At 39.4% G+C, this 19,177-nt stretch overlaps 2 protein-coding genes across 2 annotated transcripts in view; both read right to left on the bottom strand.

Moving 5' to 3' along the window:
• Positions 1-4,875, bottom strand: part of XKRX (XK related X-linked) — a 70,179-nt gene extending 65,304 nt beyond the window's left edge. The window contains exon 1 of the mRNA XM_060087235.1: positions 4,790-4,875. The gene's annotated coding sequence lies outside the window, so the exon portion shown is untranslated. The remainder of the gene's footprint in view (positions 1-4,789) is intronic.
• Positions 4,876-4,945: 70 nt separating this feature from the next.
• TRMT2B (tRNA methyltransferase 2 homolog B) overlaps positions 4,946-19,177 on the bottom strand; it is a 37,644-nt gene continuing 23,412 nt past the window's right edge. The window contains 9 exon segments of the mRNA XM_060086454.1: positions 4,946-5,072; positions 14,375-14,474; positions 14,704-14,715; positions 14,718-14,822; positions 16,239-16,340; positions 16,511-16,544; positions 16,546-16,726; positions 16,991-17,085; positions 18,486-18,632. Of these exon segments, the coding sequence (XP_059942437.1) occupies positions 4,946-5,072; positions 14,375-14,474; positions 14,704-14,715; positions 14,718-14,822; positions 16,239-16,340; positions 16,511-16,544; positions 16,546-16,726; positions 16,991-17,085; positions 18,486-18,632 (903 nt within the window).

Genomic DNA, 19,177 nt, shown 5'->3' with positions numbered 1-19,177 from the left:
GGGCACATTAAATAAAACACACATAGCTGGGCCTCACCCTCAGAGGTTCTGATCCAGTTAGGGTGGAACCTGAAAGTCTGCATTTCTAACAAGCTCCTAGGTGATGCCAATGCTGTTGGTCCAGGGACCACACTTTGAAAGGTAGAGACCCCAGTGGACCACTGGTTCTCAGCCTTGGCTGCACATGAGAATCACTGATGGGCATTTTAAAAATACTGATGTCTGAGCCCCTCCCTAAACCAATTAAATTGTAATGTCTGAAGCCCAGGGATCAGCATTTTTAAAGGTGATACAAATGTGCACTGAGGCTTGTGATCCACTGCCCTAGACCTAGATATTTTACAGCTGGAAGAGATCATTTAGTATAAACCCTTAAATTTCCTGAGAATTTATAGCTACTTTAGCTACTACTGGTCCCCATGTCCCAATCCCAATTTCCACTATTCTTCCTTAATCATTACTATGTATTAACAATGGGAATTGTAAATCAACTATACTTCAATAAAATTAATAATAATAATAATAATTAAAAAACAATGTGACCGGGGCTTCCCTGGTGGTGCAGTGGTTGAGAATCTGCCTGCTAATGCAGGGGACACGGGTTCGAGCCCTGGTCTGGGAGGATCCCACATGCTGCGGAGCGACTAGGCCTGTGAGCCACGACTGCTGAGCCTGCGCGTCTGGAGCCTGTGCTCCGCAACAAGAGGCCGCGATAGTGAGAGGCCCGCGCACCGCGATGAAGAGTGGCCCCCGCTTGCCACAACTAGAGAAAGCCCTCACACAGAAATGAAGACGCAACACAGCAAAAATAAATAAATTAATTAATAAAAACTCCTACCCCCAACATCTTCTTTAAAAAAAAAAAACAAAAAACAATGTGACCAATTTAGTGTGACCAACTTGTTGTCCTGGTTTGCTTAGGACGTTCCTGGTTTTAGCACCGAAAGTTCCAGATTCAGAGTAAATCGGGACAGTTGGTCACTGTGGTAATGTTTTATAGCTCACAGATTGGAATACAGTACTATCAGATTTTGCTTCTAACATCCAGCATCCATTCTCCACTAAAAGGAACCAGGGCTCCTTGGAAATAGCTGATTCCAGGACTAGGGCAGAGAAGTGTATGGTGAGCCTAGGAATTTTCTGTCAGAATCTAAGGAAGTGCTCAAAGACTCATGGGAGCATGTCAAAAGGACTAAAGGGACTCCCACTGGCCAAACTGGAGAAAATTGGAGCATTACAAAGAAAATGCTGAACTGAATGTAAAGCACTGAATTTACATTAAGAAAAACACCGAATTAAGTGACTTCCAAAACAATAAGTAAAACTACTTCTCTACTATTGGAAGTAACTATTACATCAACTTGCTCTGAAAATTGGTATTCGAGGGGAAAGAATTAGGCCTTTATATGATCTTTTTGGTTCATATCCTATAGATGAGAAAAAGCTCATCTTTACAGAAGAATGCCAGCTAAGAAACATAGACTGGATGATAGAATTAGGAAATCACCATCTTGCAACCCCTGATTAAATCACAAAGTCAGGAAATACATTTTAAAAATTAGAAAAACAAATTACTGAGTGAGGAAACAGGAATTGATGGATGCTGAAATTTTAGGTGAGAGGTTATTGGGGAACAGGACAGTCACATGGTACCAAAGTAACACCCCAGATTTCTTGCTAATTAGGAAGAGAAAATTAAAATTACATGGAGAGTTCTGAGGGCCACCACCTTAACCATCACCTTTACTGAGAGTGGACAACTGCCATTATGTACCACTGGATGGGATGCTACATGAAATACACAGCATTATTTATGAAGCATTCTTATCAAAACTGAATCTAATCAAGCCTCTAGACCCAACAACTTCCAGTTTACAGGAAACTCAGGTGCTGGAAGGGAAAGCTAAACACTATCATAAGAAAACAAACCATCCTGGTTTGCCCAGGACTGAGGACTGTCCAGGATGCAAGATCAGTGTTAAACCAGGAGAGTCCCAGGAAAACTAGGATGGTTGGGCACACACACAACAGTCAGAAAGATTCATAAGTGGGGCAGACCTGGTCTCTAAAAGTCAGTGCTATTAACAAAAACTGGGGAGACTGTTCTAGATTAAAAGACACTAAAGAGAGACCACACTCAAATGCAACATGTGAACTGGCCATAAAAGACTTCAGGGGACAGCTGGGGAAATCTGAATATAGAGCAGTACTACTCAGCTAGCCCACAGATGTAAATGAACCAGGTCACTAAGCACACTATTTAATCTGGCTGACATATTTTTGGTAACAAAACTTCCTCAATGAAGGATGTGGTGCACTGATACACATTCTGGTACAAGCTCCTTATCTCCCTCTGAACCATCAAGCAGTCTGCAGGCCACACATTGGGAAGCACTGTACTAGATACTGAATAACACTAATAAAGATCAGTGAGGTACTGGTAATTTCTTTTTTAGCTGGGCTTACGGTATTATGGTTATGTAGAAAAATGTCCTTACACTTAGAAGATGTACGCTGAGACGTTTAAAGGTGAAGTGTCATGGTGTCTACCACTTACTTTCAAATGGTTTATCAAAGAACAGATACACACAGATAAAGCAAATATGGCGAAATGTTAACATTTGTTGAATCCTGGTGGTGGATATACTGGTGTTCATTGTATTATTCTTTCAAGTTTCTTGTATGCTTAAAACTTTTCATTATAAAAATGACGAAAGCATAATTCTAAGATCATCTTACTTACAAGGTGTAACACTAACAGAATTACCAGGAAGCTGATTACCTACAGCTAATCCTATATTTATTCATCAAATATTCCTTAGGGGATAGCTAAGTTAAAAACAGAAAAATGAGTTGAGTTAGCCAAAAGAAAAAAGCACATTCCCAGCTGAGTAAACAGAATGTAGAAAGGACCAGAATGGAAAAAAATTATCTTTTTCAAGGAAAGGAACTCAATGTGTATAGAAAAATGAGGCTACCCAGATCATGAAGGGGCTCTGAGGCTTCATGAAGAATCTGAGACTTAATTTTAAAAGCAAGAAGGAGCCCATACAGACAGATTTCAAGCACCAGAGAAACACAATGAGACTGACATTTTAGAAAACTCACTCTGGCTGTAGAGAACAGAATGGGTGGGGGCAAGAATGAAGACAGCAGCACAAGTTAAGAACATGGCCCTTTCAGTAATAATCTGGTGAGAGATGATGGTAACCTGTAGGGATGGAGACTTGGTGATACACTGCATGTGGGCAGAGGGTATGGGAAAAGAAGGACTCAGATATAATTCCCAGGCTTCTGGCTTGAGTGACCAAGTAGATTGGTATATTCATCAAGATTGGAAATATAGGAGCAAGAACAGGTTTGGGGGAAAGATGTGAAGCATGCAACATTAGATATGTTGAGTTCAGAGTACCTAGAAGCTATCCAGGTGGAATCCACCTTGTCGGCAGTTGGATATGAGAATGAGAAAGATAACTCCAGCTTCTGGTTTACATAACTAATAGATGGGATTGCCATTTACAGATATAGACAACAAAGGAGGAGAAAATAAAAGTCGCTTTACATTAAGGTTTCTCAGCTATAAAAATAATATTATTTATATAAAATAAAAAATAGGGAAATGGAAACATAGTGTATATAATATACAAATATATAATATTATTTACATAAAATGAAAAATAGGGAAATGGGAATAAAACTTATCTGACTACCATTAGTCAACATTTTTTGTCATTTTAGATTATTTCCTTCTAATATTTTTATATGGATATTTATATAGTAGCTTTAAGAGCCATATTTTTCTGAGAAAGCAGCTTCTCTAGAGGTATTTAGGATTGAGAAAAATTAAAAACACTAGCTGACCTGATATCAGTTTGTAAATCAGACAGTGCTCACTAAGTTACACACCCTTAGTCTGTTAAGATTCAAAACATAATTTAATTGTTGGGCACGTATCCAAGAACAACTCCAGAGTTGAAGAAATCATGACTAGAGAACGTCAGTTTCAATACCCATACTACAGAGCCCAATTATAGGTATCCAGTTTCTTCTTTGAAGCTCTCCTTTCCCATAGGGTCTCTACTACAACCACTTCTCCCTCCACAGGTGAGAGCTAATTGGTGATATTGCTCCTAAGGGTAACCACATTTTTTTTTCTTTTTGCGGTACGCGGGCCTCTCACTGCTTCAGCCTCTCCCGCCGCAGAGCACAGGCTCCGGACGTGCAGGCCCAGCGGCCATGGCTCACGGGCCCAGCCACTCCGCGGCACATGGGATCCTCCCGGACTGGGGCAAGAACCCGTGTCCCCTGCATCAGCAGGCAGACTCGCAACCACTGCGCCACCAGGGAAGCCCTGGTAACCACATTTTTAAAAGCTGTTCTGGAAGCTTCAAGGCCTAGAAAACCCAAAGGAATGAATCTCTACTGAGATCACACAGTCACTCTGCAATCATTTCATAGCTTACTCTGCTTTTTAAAAAAAGGTAGACTTGTTTCTAGCTCTAATCCTTGGCTACCTCATGAATGCAGAACACATCTAGTAAAATTTCCAGGCAAATACAGAAACCCAACTCAATGTGAAATTATGACCAGATGCGGAGAAAAGCTCAGTCATCACTCCACCACAGGCAGAGCTAGACAGAGGAGACAGACTGTAAACTAGGATCAAGGGAGCCATGATAGGCTGACAGCAAAGAGAAGGAACAGTCCAGATCCAGGGCCAAGGAGTGGTCACAACCAGGCAAACACGCAAGAGAGGCAGCAAACGTGAAAACTAAGGTTATAAATCTACCTCAGGTAGGAGGTCCACGATATTCTTCCTGCTCAGGGTCCAAAGATTGGTTTCCACGGTAATGCTCTCAGGGTCAGCGATGTAGCAATATGCTAGACCTGGAAGTTACTGACAGTTCAGTCTTAACAAAGAACCTGCAGGCTTGTAGGAGGCTGCTTATTGAGTGAAGAGAAGCACCAGCTCACAGCGCGGGGTGTGGGGGAACAGATCCACAGGCACAGCTTGTCTTAGGACGAAAGGCTCGCCAAGGAGCTTCTTAGCAGAGTTTGGAGGACAGCACAACCTGTAGAAACAAATCATAATATCAGTTTGAGATAGCCTAATCCACCAGAGGGCAGACAGCAGAAGCAAGAAGAACTACAATCCTGCAGCCTGTGGAACAAAAACCACATTCACAGAAAGATAGACTAGATGAAAAGGCAGAGGGCTATGGACCAGATGGAGGAACAAGATAAAACCCCAGAAAAAAAAAAAAAAAACTAAATGAAGTGGAGATAGGCAACTTTCCAGAAAAAGAATTCAGAATAATGATAGTGAAGATGACCCAGGACCTTGGAAAAAGAATGAAGGCAAAGATCGAGAAGATGCAAGAAATGTTTAACAAAGACCTAGAAGAATTAAAGAACAAACACCTAAACAGAAATGAACAATACAATAACTGAAATGAAAAATACACTAGAAGGAACCAACAGCAGAATAACTGAGGCAGAAGAATGGAGAAGTGACCTGGAAGACATAATGGTGGAATTCACTGCTGTGGAACAGAATAAAGAATAAAGAATGAAAAGAAATGAAGACAGCCTAAGAGACCTCTGGGACAACATTAAACACACAATATTCGCATTATACAGGTCCCAGAAGGAGAAGAGAGAGAGAGACAGAACCCGAGAAAATATTTGAAGAGATTACAGCCAAAAATTTCCCTAATATGGGAAAGGAAATAGCCACCCAAGTCCAGGAAGCACAGAGAGCCCCATACAGGATAAACCCAAGGAGAAACACGCCGAGACACATAGTAATCAAACTGGCAAAAATTAAAGACAAAGAAATTATTGAAAGCAACAAGGGAAAAATGACAAATAACATACAAGGGAACTCCCATAAGGTTAACAGCTGATTTCTCAGCAGAAACTCTACAAGTCAGAAGGGAGTGGTATGACACATTTAAAGCGATGAAAGGGAAGAACCTACAACCAAGATTCCTCTACCCAGCAAGGATCTCATTCAGATTTGATGGAGAAATCAAAAGCTTTACAGACAAGCAAAATCTAAGAGAATTCAGCACCACCAAACGAGCTCTACAACAAATGCTAAAGGAACTTCTCTAGGCGGGAAACACAAGAGAAGAAAAGGACCTACAAAAACAAACCCAAAACAATTAAGAAAATGGTAACAGGAACTTACATATTGATAATTACCTTAAATGTGAATGGATTAAATGCTCCAACCAAAAGACACAGGCTCACTGAATGGTTACAAAAACAACACCCATATATATGCTGTCTACAAGAGACCCACTTCAGATCTAGGGACACATACAGACTGAAAGTGAGGGGATGGAAAAAAGATATTCCATGCAAATGGAAATCAAAAGAAAGCTGGAGTAGCAATACTCATATCAGATAAAATAGACTTTAAAATAAAGAATGTTACAAGAGACAAGGAAGGACACTACATAATGATCAAGGGATCAATCCAAGAAGAAGATATAACAATTATAAATATATATGCACCCAACATAGAAGCACCGCAATATATAAGGCAAATGATAACTAATAAGAACCTGCTGTTTAAAAAAATAAATAAAATAAAATTCAAAAATTCAAAGAAAAAAATATTCAGTTTGATAAACCAAGGAGAAACTACAGGAACACAATTCCTTAAAATTTAAGCCCTTCCTCTGTGTTCCCACAGCCCCCTGTGTTTCTCTCTATAACAGCATTTATCACATTTAATGTAACTACCTGCAGTTTTTAAACCATCTTCCTCATGGGAGTATATAATCTTTTTGAGGCTAGAAACAAGGCAAAAACTGCTTATTATTCATCTCTGTGTTCTCAGTGTGTGACACAGAGTAGGGGTTCAATGGTGAATGGAGCAAGGGGCCTGAGTCATACACTTTTCTGTATGATTTGCACACAATAGGTAATTAATATATATATTACTGAATTATTCTATTGAAAACTTTCTAAGCAAATTACTTTTTCCCTTATCACAGGAAGTCAAGTAAAAATGAGAACAAAAATTCACCTATAAACTCACCATTCAGAGAAGTATACCTGCTGCTAAATTCTCAGGATATATCCTTCCAAATATGTACATTTAAATTGGTTTCTTAAAGTGGAATCACACTGTACATACTATACACACTGTTTTACAACAGCTTCTTCACATAATAATGCATCATGAGCATCTCTCCACTATATGTAGTTACCTCACTTTTTTTGGCTATATGGTATTTCATTAAATAAATGTAATGTAGCTTACTTATCTAATTCCTTGCTATTGGAAATGTAAGCTGTTTCTAACCTTTTGCTATTTCAAAAAGTCCCTTCATGAATATTCTTATAGTTATATCTTTGCTTACATTTTTAGTTATTTAGTGGAACTGCTGAGTTGAAGGGCCTGTATGTTTTTAAGGCCCTAAGATATGTACAACTAAACCTTTTTAAACTTTGTTTGAAAAGGTTGTACTAATTTACACTCAAACCAACAAACCAGATGAGTTCTTGTTTCCCTGGCTAACACTCAGTCATTTCAGTAGCACTGTACTATTAAAATAAGGAACAAGACAAGATACTCACTATCACTCCTACACTGGAACATCTTCTTATCCAACGTAATAAGAAAAAAAAAGTATTAGAAGGAGAGAGACAAAACTGCTTTTATATGGTGATCATATGGCCAGCTACCAAGAAAATGAAAGAGAATCAACTGGAAAACCTGTAAAACAAATAAAAGAATAGGTAGCTTGACACAAAATCAGCAATAACCAGTTAGAAAATATCATGAAAAAGGTCCCTTTCATAAAAGCAATAAAAACTTTACAATATCTTGTATTAATCTTAAGAAAAAAGACCTGTATTGGGAAAAAAATACGTGTTTATATTTAGAGAATTCCATAAGCCTAGAGTAATTGAAGAGATAGGTCACATACCTGTATAGAAAAAATACTGTAAAGATTTCAGTTCTCCTTAATTAATTGGAATCAATAAATTCCAATCACAAGCCCAAAAGAATATTTTTGATAAGTTGATTCTAGAGCTCTGTTAGAAAATACATGAAAACGTTAAGAGCACATATCCTTTAATCCAGCAATTCCACATCAGGGATTTATCTAATAAATATATACATACACATACACTTATTCATCACATATACATATACATAGTCATTGCACAAATATGCAAAGATATATGAACAAGGACATTCACTGCAACACTGTGGTAACAATAGAGTAGAAACAACCTCAAAATTCATTAGGATGAATGTCCCTTCAAAGGGACAAGTTAAATGATATATTTATGTAAGTTAAAACTATACAGCCTATTTTAAAAATTAAGTAGACCTTTAAGTACTGATGCAGATCCTACATCATTGTAGAACAATCTCCAAAATCTATTGTTAAGTGACAAGCATGGTGCAGAATAGTGGGGTTTTTAAAATTTTTTTAAATTGAAGTATAGTTCATTTACAATGTTGTGTTAGTTTTAGGTGTACAGCAAAGTGATTTAGTTATACATATATATATATATATATATATTCTTTTTAAAATTCTTTTCCATTATAGGTTATTACAAGATACTGAGTATAGTTCCCTGTGCTATTCAGTAGGTCCTTGTTGTTTACCTATTTTATACACAGTAGTGTGTATACGTTAATCCCAAACTCCTAATTTATCTCCCCCACCACCACTGCTATCCCCTTTGGTAACCATAAGTTTGTTTTCTATGTCTGTGAGTCTATTTCTGTTTTGTAAATAAGTTTGTTTATATATCACTTTTTAGTTTCCACATATAAGTGATATCATGATTTTTTTTCTTTGACTTATTTCACTTAATATGATAATCTCTAGGTCCGTCAGAACAGTGTTTATAGTCTGTTTCTATCTGTTTAAAAAAGAGAGAAAGAGCGATGTACACACACACACAGATTATATCTGGTAGGCTACACAAGAAACTAGGAAGAGTGGTGACATCTGAAGGACTAGGAGCCAGGAATAAGAAGACTCATTATTCACTGCATGTACATGGCACTCTTATGTACTGTTTTTTTTTTCTACCATATGCACATACTGTCTTTTCAAAATAAATTTTTCTTCCTGTTCTGAGGCCATGTTTATTGTTTTACTCAGTCTGAGTGTTAGCAGAATCCTAGGCTTACTCTTAATTGTTGCATTTTTTAATCTATTGTTTTGCAAAATAAATATTTTCATTTTATTCAGAAGTGAAACATATAAAGGTATATAGTAAAGCTTCTCCACACCTCTTACTCCCATCCCTGCAGTTTCCCCCACCATAGATAACTACTATTATCAGTTTTTTGTTTTTGTTTTTGTTTTTTTGGGCCGCACATCGCAGTATGTGGGATCTTAGTTCCCTGACCAGGAATCAAACTGGTGCCCTCTGCAGTGGAAGCAAGGAGACTTAACCAGTGAACCATCAGGGAAATCCTTTTTTTGTTTTCTTAATTTTTTTCTATTAATCAGTTTCTTATAAAACTTACCAGTTTCTGTATGCATATACAGCAAATACAAGTCAATATGCTCTTCACCTTTTGTCCGTTTTTACAAAGATAGTTATCATTATATCAACAATTCTGCATACCTTGCTATTTCCATTCAGAACCAAAATCACAAGCCACAAAAGAAAACACAGACTGGACATCATCACAAATAATCTTGTGCTTCAAAGGATAATGTCAAGAAAGTGAACAGACAACCCACAGAACAGAAAATTTTTGCAAATCATGTATCTGATAAGGAACTTATATCTAGAATTTTAAAAGAATTCTTAAAACTCAATAATAAAAAGATGACCCAACTGTAAAATGGGCAAAAGATCTAAATAGACAGGTCTCCAAAGAAGATATATATATAAATGGCCAATAAACATATGAAAAAATGTTCAACATCATTAACCATGGGGAAATGCAATCAAAACCACAAGGAGGTACCACTTCTCACCCATTAGGATGTGTATAATAAAAAATATTGCAGTAGAGTTAACAAGTACGTAGAGAAACTGGAACACTCATATACCACTGGTGGGAATTTAAGATGGGAGGCTGCTTTGGAAATAGTCTGGAAGTTCCTCAAAAGGTTAAAATAGGTACCATACGACCCAGCAATTACACTACTAGGTATCTACCCAAGAGAAATAAAAACATATTTCCCCACAAAAACTAGCACATGAATGTTCATAGCAACATTATTCATAATAGCCAAAAGGTGGAAACAACCTAAGTGTCCATCAACTGATGAGTGAATAAAATGTGGTATATATCCATAGAATGGAATATTATTCAGCCATAAAAAGGAATGAAGTACTGCTACATGCTACAACACAGATGAACCTTACAAACATCATGCTAAGAGAAAGAAGCCAGATGTGAAGGACCACATTTGCAAAGAACTTCACTTGTATGAATTGTGCAGAATAGGCAAATCCATACAGAAAGTAGATTAGTGGTTGCCTAGGGCCAGGGGGTTGGGGAAAAACGGGAAGTGACAGGTGAGAGGTGCAGGGTTTCTTTTGGAGTGATGAAGATGTTCACTATTAGACAGTAGTGATGGCTGCACACTTCTGAGAATGTACCAAAAACCTTTGAATTATACACTTTAATTAAGGTTGAATTTTATGTGAGTTATATCTCAATAAAGTTGTTAACAGAAAATAATGTACCTTAGAGATCTTTCCATATCAGTAAACAGAGAACATCTTCATTCTTTTTTATAGCAGCATGGTACTCCATTGTATGGATGTAGCATATTTGATTTAACTAGTTCCTCACTGATGGACTTTTAGGATATCTCATCATTTGCAGTTACAATATTGCAATCAATCAATCAATGCATGTCATTTTACATGTGTGTCAGTATATTTGTAGGATAAAGCCTCAGGAATGGAATTACTGGGTCAAAAGGTATATATACATTTATAATCTTAGTCTATATTGCTAAATTTCCCTCCATGGGATTGTGCCAATTTACACTCTGACCAGTAATTTTTTAGAATTCACGTTTCCCCATAGTATTGCCAACAGTGCATTATCAAACTTTGGAACTTTTGCCAATCTGAGATACAAAAAGTGGTATCTCAGGGTACTTTTAATCTGCATTTCCACTATAATGGAAGAGACTGAGCATCCTTTCATGGTTCATAAACACATTTATGTTTTCTTTTTGTATTTTGCATTCATTCTTCTTTTGGGCTATTGTTTTTCTTACTGATTTCCAAGAGTTTGTTATAAATTAAGGAAAAAAGTCTTTGTAATATGAACTGCAAATTTTTTTCCAGATTGTACATTGTTTCCTCTCTTTGCTTTTGGTGCTTTTTATCATGCAAGTTATTGATTTTTAAGACTGTTTTATTGCAATATCATTCACACAGCTCAACTACTTATTCAGTTCAGTGGTTTTTAGTATATTCACAGGGTTATGCATCTATCACAACAATCAATTTTGGAATATTTTCATTAACTCCTTAGCAGTCACTCCCCATTTCTCCCGAAACCCCCCACCCTAAGCCCTAGACAACCATAAATCTACTGTCTGTCTCTTAGAGATTTGCCTAGTCTGGACATTTTCCTGTCAACGGAATAAGTGGCCTTTTGTGTCTGGCTTCTGGATACCAGTCCCTTATCAGGTAAATGATTTTCAAATCTTTTCTCCCATTCTGTGGGTTGTCTTTTCATCTTTTCACTTTCTTGATGGTATCATTTGCAGCACAAAAAGTTTTTTTTAACTTTGATGATGTTCAATTACACACACACACACACACACACACACACACACACACACACACACTTTCTTGTAGCTGTTCCTTGGGTCTTTGATGTTATATGTAAGAAGGCTTTGCCTAACCCAAGTTCACAAAGATTTACTCCCATGTTTCAAGCTCTTACATTTACTTCTATAATCCATTTTGAATTCATTTCTGTGTATGGTGTAACGAAGGAAGTTTTGTTTTATGTAGCCAAATTTAACAACCTTTTATTATATGTCTTCTGAAGTTTCATAGTTAGAAAGGGCCTCTGCACTCCAAGATTATAAAAAAATTCTCTGATTTCCTAGCATACATTTATGATTTCCTCTGTTTACACTTAAATCTCTTAACTCTTCTGTAATTTATCCTGGTCTGCAACATGAGATATAGATCCAACCTTTTTTTTTTTTTTGCCTTATCTACCCAGTTGTCCACCACCATCTATTAAATAGTTCATTTGTTCCCCACTGATTTGAGGTGTCACCTTCATGATATGTATACAAAAACATTTTTAAACTGTATAATGAAAATAAAAATAAAGGACAACTGGAAGAGTATGCAGGAAAAGATAAGGAAATAAGTGTGAAAATATACGGGCCTCATGATTTTATTTTGGGTAGAGGAAGCTCTTTGACAACTTTCTCAATTTTTTCCCAGGGGTACTGGTGTGTTTAGGTTTAGGGTACTGGTGTGTTTAGGTTTACTGTAGCTTCTAGAATTAATATTAGCCATTTTCATTCTTCCGGGAAATCTCCCATTTCATCTAGGTTTTCAAACGTATTAGGAAGGAGTTATACAAAGTACTTTCTTATATTTTTAAAAATTTCTTCATATCTGTAGTCATGCTCCTTTTTCTCATTTAAGACTTTATATTCTTGATTAGGTTTACTTATCTATTTTATTTTCTTCTTCCAATAACACCTTCTGGTTTATTTGTTGAGTCTATAGGATTTTTAGGGTTTTTTTGTTTTGTTTTTTTATTGGGGTGTAGTTGTTTTACAATGTCGTCTTAGTTTCTACTGTACAGCAAAGTGGAGTTCCCTGTGCTATACAGCAGGTTCTTATTAGTTATCTATTTTATACATATTAGTGTATATATGTCAATCCCAATCTCCCAATTCATCCCCCCACCCACTTCCCCCCATTAGTGTCCATAGGTTTGTCCTCTATTTCTGTGTCTCTATTTCTGCCTTGCCTTTGTAGTTCATTAATTTCTGGATTTTTAAAACGTTATTGATTTATTCCTTCAGTTTTCATTAGCTTTACTGTTCTTCTAGCTCACTGACTTGAAAGCTTAATTTATTTCCTTTTAATTCTCACTTGTTTCATCTAGGTATTTCATCTGTACTTTATTAATTAATTTATTTATTTTGGCTGTGCCACACAGCTTGTGGGATCTTAATTCCCAGACCAGGGCTTGAACCCAGGCCCTCGGCAGTGAAAGTGCAGAGTCCTAACTACTGGACCGCCAGGGAATTCCCTCATCTGTAATTTATACCCACCTATGTTCTTCGAATATTACAAAGAAATTGTGTTATTTATGTAAAAAAGAGAGATTACAAGAAGAAAACATTTCAAAAATCAAAATAATTGAGCAGGGCCAGAACTGGGAGTGAAGCAGAAGGCATTCCCCGTGGATGCACAATTTAAGAGGGTGCCAAAAACTCAGTAATCAAGACAAATGATATCTTGATGCAATAATTTGGAAAATCTAATTGTAAAATTATGGCCGACAGGCTGGCTGCCTGCTTTTATAAATACAGTTTTATCGGAACTAGGGCCAGGACTAGAGTTAAGGTGACTGAGGCATGGCTTAGCAAGTACAGGAGTGGATCTCACTTTTTAAAAAAATTTAATATTTTGTTCACAGATATTTTGGACAATTTAATTTTTGAAAATACTGCATTAAAAATGCACCTTGGGGCTTCCCTGGTGGCACAGTGGTTGAGAGTCCGCCTGCCGATGCAGGGGACACAGGTTCGTGCTCTGGTCCGGGAGGGTCCCACATGCTGCGGAGCGGCTAGGCCTGTGAGCCATGGCTGCTGAGGCTGCGCGTCCGGAGCCTGTGCTCCGCAACGGGATAGGCCACAGCAGTGAGAGGCCCGCGTACCGCAAAAAAAAAAAAAAAAAAAAAAAAATGCATCTTGATTACTAAGATTTGGGGCATCCTCTTAAATTTTGTACCTGATGTGGGTTGCTTTATTTGCCTCATCCAAGACCTGGCCCTATAATTGACTCTTGATGACAGTATAATGACTTTTTTATTTCTTTATACTTCTGTACACTTTACAAATTCTGCACAATAAGCATAACAATAAGGATTACTTTGACCATCAGGAAAATTTATTTATTTATTTGTTTGTTTGTTTTTTGTGGTACGCAGGCCTCTCACTGTTGTGGCCTCTCCCGTTGCGGAGCACAGGCTCTGGATGCGCAGGCTCAGTGGCCATGGCTCACGGGCCTAGCCGCTCCGCAACATGTGGGATCCTCTGGGACCGGGGAACGAACCCGTGTCCCCTGCATCAGCAGGCGGGCTCTCAACCACTGCACCACCAGGGAAGCACAGGAAAAATAATTTTAAAATGAAGTCAAGACTCACTCAATGATGTTCCCTGTAGTTTCACCATGGGGCTTGCAGGAAACAAAAACTAGTATGCGGATGGCCCCTCAGTTTTGAATGGCTTGAACCACCTGGTAATCTAAAGGAAGAAACACATTGCTATTAATATAATTAAACTATCATGGTCTAGGTTATCACAAAGTTGCAACTGGCCGGCACATAGGACTGGTTAGGAATAGAGGAGAAGCAGGTTCAGAGCCAGCTCACTGAGAGCAGCCTTAACATGGTGTAGAAATGAGAGACCAAAGCTGGTGGACATCATGGGAATACCTAACTAGCTCTGTAGCAGGAAAGCTAGTCATCCTTACGCAGTCCCGCTGGGCTGGGTTCACTATAGCAACAATTAACTGCCCATCTTCCTTTGACTTCAGTAGCTGTGGCAAAATCTTCTTTGCTCGACCGGTATGTAATTCACAGTCGGTGATGCTTGCAAAAGAGAGGCCCACGTGCCATAACTCAAAATGCAAGCCAAGCAGTTGGGGGTGGGGAGCTTCAGCTTTATAGAAATGTACAGAAAGCAGGGAGGGCTCTGCCATCTTCCCTTTGGATCTAACATATTTCTGCATAACAATGAAAGAAATGCTTTTGGACCTGCTTCGTTTTTTTTCCAATGCGCTTTGCCTTGCAATATGTCTGTAGGCCTTTCAGCTTGAGAGACTAGACGTGTTATTTTACAACTTAGTGACTCACACAGCACATAAGGACCTATTCCAAGAAGAGAACCTTGACTATAACTCAAGTGCTCCTTCTGCTATATTGGAGGCTTTCACATGGAGCCTCAGAAGCTGTCTAGAGGTGAGGCAGAGGGGAAAGAAAATCTTTTTTTCTATGTTGCAGTTTGGCCTAAGACTTTGTTCAAAGAAAAGGTCCTATTGCTAAAAATAGTTTGAAACCTACTGTATTGTTATGATGCCTCATGAGTCTAATGTCAAGAAGGCTCTTCTATATTATTCAAAGTTTTGCCAAGTTCCCTTCCTATCAGCTAGGCTTATTCCTTCCCTTAGGCTTTTTCCGGATAGAAAAAAAAAAAAAGATTAGGGAGGGATAAATTAGGAGTTTGGGATTAACATATACACACTACTATATATAAAATAGGTAACCAACAAAGACCTACTGTATAACACAGGGAACTCTACTCAATATTTTGTAATAACCTATAAGGGAAAATAATTTTTTTTAATGAATTTATTTATTTATTTATTTTTGGCTGTGTTGGGTCCCCGTTGCTGTGCGTGGGCTCCCTCTAGCTGCGGTGAGCGGGGGCCACTCCTCGCCGCAGTGCGCGGGCCTCTCATTGCTGTGGCCTCTCCCGTTGCGGAGCACAGGCTTCAGTAGTTGTGGCTTGCGGGCTCTAGAGCGCAGGCTCAGCAGTTGTGGCGCACGGGCCCAGCTGCTCCACGGCACGTGGGATCCTCCTGGACCAGGGCCTGAACCCGTGACCCTTGCATTGGCAGGAGGATTCTCAACCACTGCGCCACCAGGGAAGCCCAGGGAAAATAATTTGAAAAAGAATATATATATATATATATATATATATATATATATATATATATATATATATATATATACACACACACACACATATATACATATATATATACGCATATAAGTGAATCACTTTGCTGTATACCTGAAACACAACATTGAAATCAACTATACTTCAATTTTTTTTTTTTTTAAAAAAAAGGCGACCGCTTTTAGAAAGTCATCAGAATCCAACTCTGAGCACTCCAGAACAACCTTCCCTTCCTCCCCAGTCGTGGATACAGTAGATGCCCTTTCCCACACAACCGTTCCCATAGTGCAGAACAACTACAGCTCTTAATTTCTCCCCAGAATGTGCCATTGAAGGCTGCAGTCCACCTGGCATCCTCTACCGCCTGCTCCACCAACTCAATCCCAAAGATCTAGGAGGTATACTGAGCCAGAGAGAGGCCAATCACACCTGGGGAAGTAGGAGAGAATAAGAGGAGGGTATTTTAGGGTATTACCAATGAGGTTATGCCTGCACCACTACCACCACCTCCCCACCTCGGCTGCAAGGGCCCTGGGTGCTGCATGGATGGTGTTGGGGAGATAAGCTGCATGTTGATTCTGCCCTGGGCTGCCACTTGCCAGTTACACAGCAGATGTCAAGGAGGATGGTGTTAAGAGTTCACTCCACTCAGCTCCCCCACTGTCCGATACAGTATCTCTGCACCAGCAGTGTTAACCTGGAAAAAGGCATCTGGAGAGATGCATATCTTCAACCCCAGGAGATCTTCAAAGATGTGGGGTTCCCCAAACAGGAGCTGGTAGGGGGACTGCTGATGGCTGCAACGGGTCATAGTGCTAGAAAAGAATAAAAGAAGAAAGCACCTTGGAATGGCAGGCCAACCTATCTCTAGTGGTTGGTTGGAGAGGGAGGCCCCAGCATCTCAGCTAGGAGACAAAGCCTCCATGGCATGGCCCTGAGAGTTCTGGAGGAGTTCCCCTCTCAGGGGATGGAGGTACATGCAAACACTTGGCCATCAGCAGTGCTGCCTCAGTAATCCACAACCCAGACTATGGCAAGCCATCAGAGTGCGGCTTGCTGTTGGGCTGTCCCAGGTTTACCTTTCCTGGAAGTAAAGTGATGTCAAGTCACAGACTGCTCCTGGCCCTTTGGTGAAAAACTTCTTTACAGTCTCCTTCTGAACACAGAGCTCCTCCTGCCCAGATGACAAAATCAGGAATCAAGCAAAAGCCCACCTCTGACAAATTTTCTCTCCAAGCTCTATGGTAATCAGCCCTGCAGTAGTCAGAAAAGAAGGCACATTACTCAAATCCTATTATAGATAACACTTAAAGCAATGTTCTGTAGGACAAAAAAAAAAGCTATTTTCACATCTCAGCAGAAGCACTGCTTTGCTTATTGGCTTTTGACAAATGCTATACAACAGACATGGCACTTTCTCTGGTTTGAGCCTCTTTAATAGTTCTCTAAAGAAAGTGTGAGAGTTATTCTTGTTGTAACCTAGGAGCTAAACTAAGCTTTTGTCCCATCACGAACAAGCAATAACCTTTCAATTCCTTTCATACTTCTCTACTTCAAGCATCCCATCCACCCATCCAAACACCACCTCAGAAGACACGCATCCTAAGAGAAAGGAAAGAAAGGGCACGGAACAGAATGAGCATGGTAACTAAATCCTTTCTTCGAGTTCTAAACGTTTTAAAGTTCTTACGTCACTACAGAGAGCCCTATCCATTAGCTCGACACAAGGACATATGACAATAAACTACGTTGGAGCTATAGAGTTAAAAGGCCAGGAATCAACGACCTGGGTTCAAGCCCTATAGCTTTGCTATTTACTAGCTCTTTAACCTTGGGTACCTCTATGCCTCCATTTGCTCAGCTGTGAAATGAAGGGAACAATACCTCTCCCTCTCCAGCCTACTTCACAAGTTGCTTGAGATGATCACATAAGTATTAGAATATTTTGATACAGGCATGTTTGAAAGCTCTAAGTGTATTACAAATGTAAACGTAGTATGTAGATTATGAAATTCTGACCATATTCTAGTCTCTATTAAATTGGCTTCTGGAATTAGTAGAACACCTACTAAGTTCCGTGGGCAAAGTTCTTGTGAAAATCCTCAGGAGTCCTCACATGATAACTCACTTGGTAACCTAGCCTCAGTCTCTTTGGTTTCATTATGCCAGCAGCATGGTTAACAGGATCCTTGCCATCTCCTCATCATCATCCCCAACGCTTCTTTCCAACCCATACATTATATGGATGTGTTTTCTGCTATCTGCCCTGAAACCTCCAAACACCAACTGCAGCATTTTTTTTTTTTTTTTTTTTGCAGTACGCGGGCCTCTCACTGTTGTGGCCTCTCCCGTTGCGGAACACAGGCTCCGGATGCGCAGGCTCAGCGGCCATGGCTCACAGGCCTAGCAGCTCCACAGCATGTGGGATCTTCCCGGACCAGGGCGCGAACCCGTGTCCCCTGCATCGGCAGGCGGACTCTCAACCACTGCGCCACCAGGGAAGCCCACCAACTGCAGCATATTGATAGTAAGGGCTGCTACAGAAGCTGCTCCTTATCATCCTTTGAGTCTCACCGGCCTTAATTCCTGGTGATGGAAAGTGATGATGGCCATTGTGTGCCCTCAGCTATTGGTGTGGGCTATGTGCTCACACCAGTACCCACCTTCATGAAACAGAAGGCAGGGCTCCAATGGGGACTGTCGAAGGAATACTTCGTAGTACTAGGAAGAAAACAGTACTATAACACAGGCAAAACTAACAAAGTTTGACAGCTCATTATTCATGCTGAGCGACTGTTATGGGCTGAAGTGTATCCCCCACACACACAAATTCATATGTTGAACCCTCAGTACATCAGAATGTGACCAGATTTGGAGACGAGGTCTTTAAAGATGTGTTTAAGCTAAAATGAGGCCATTAGGGTGGGTCCGAATGCTGTGGTTTCAGTCAGCCACGCTGCCACCCCAGTGGGCCCACCACCCCAGTGGGCCTGGAGGACAGTATCAACCAATAGAGGATTATTCTCGAGCCTTAAACTTTAGTGGAATTTGCCCTGCTAGATTTCAGATCTGCTTGGGACCCATGACCCCTTTCTTCTTTCTGATTTGTTCCTTTTGGAATGGGAATGTCTATCCTATGCCTGTCCTACGATTGTATTTGGGAAGCAGATAATTTGCCCAGCTTCACTGGTTCACAGCTAATTCTGTCTTAGGATGAATTATACCTTGACTGATACCTCTCATCCACACTTCATTTAGATGAGATT

The sequence above is a fragment of the Mesoplodon densirostris genome, chromosome X, assembly GCF_025265405.1.
Source record: "Mesoplodon densirostris isolate mMesDen1 chromosome X, mMesDen1 primary haplotype, whole genome shotgun sequence".
Taxonomy (NCBI): domain Eukaryota; kingdom Metazoa; phylum Chordata; class Mammalia; order Artiodactyla; family Ziphiidae; genus Mesoplodon; species Mesoplodon densirostris.
This window is presented reverse-complemented; position numbering and strand designations above follow the sequence as displayed.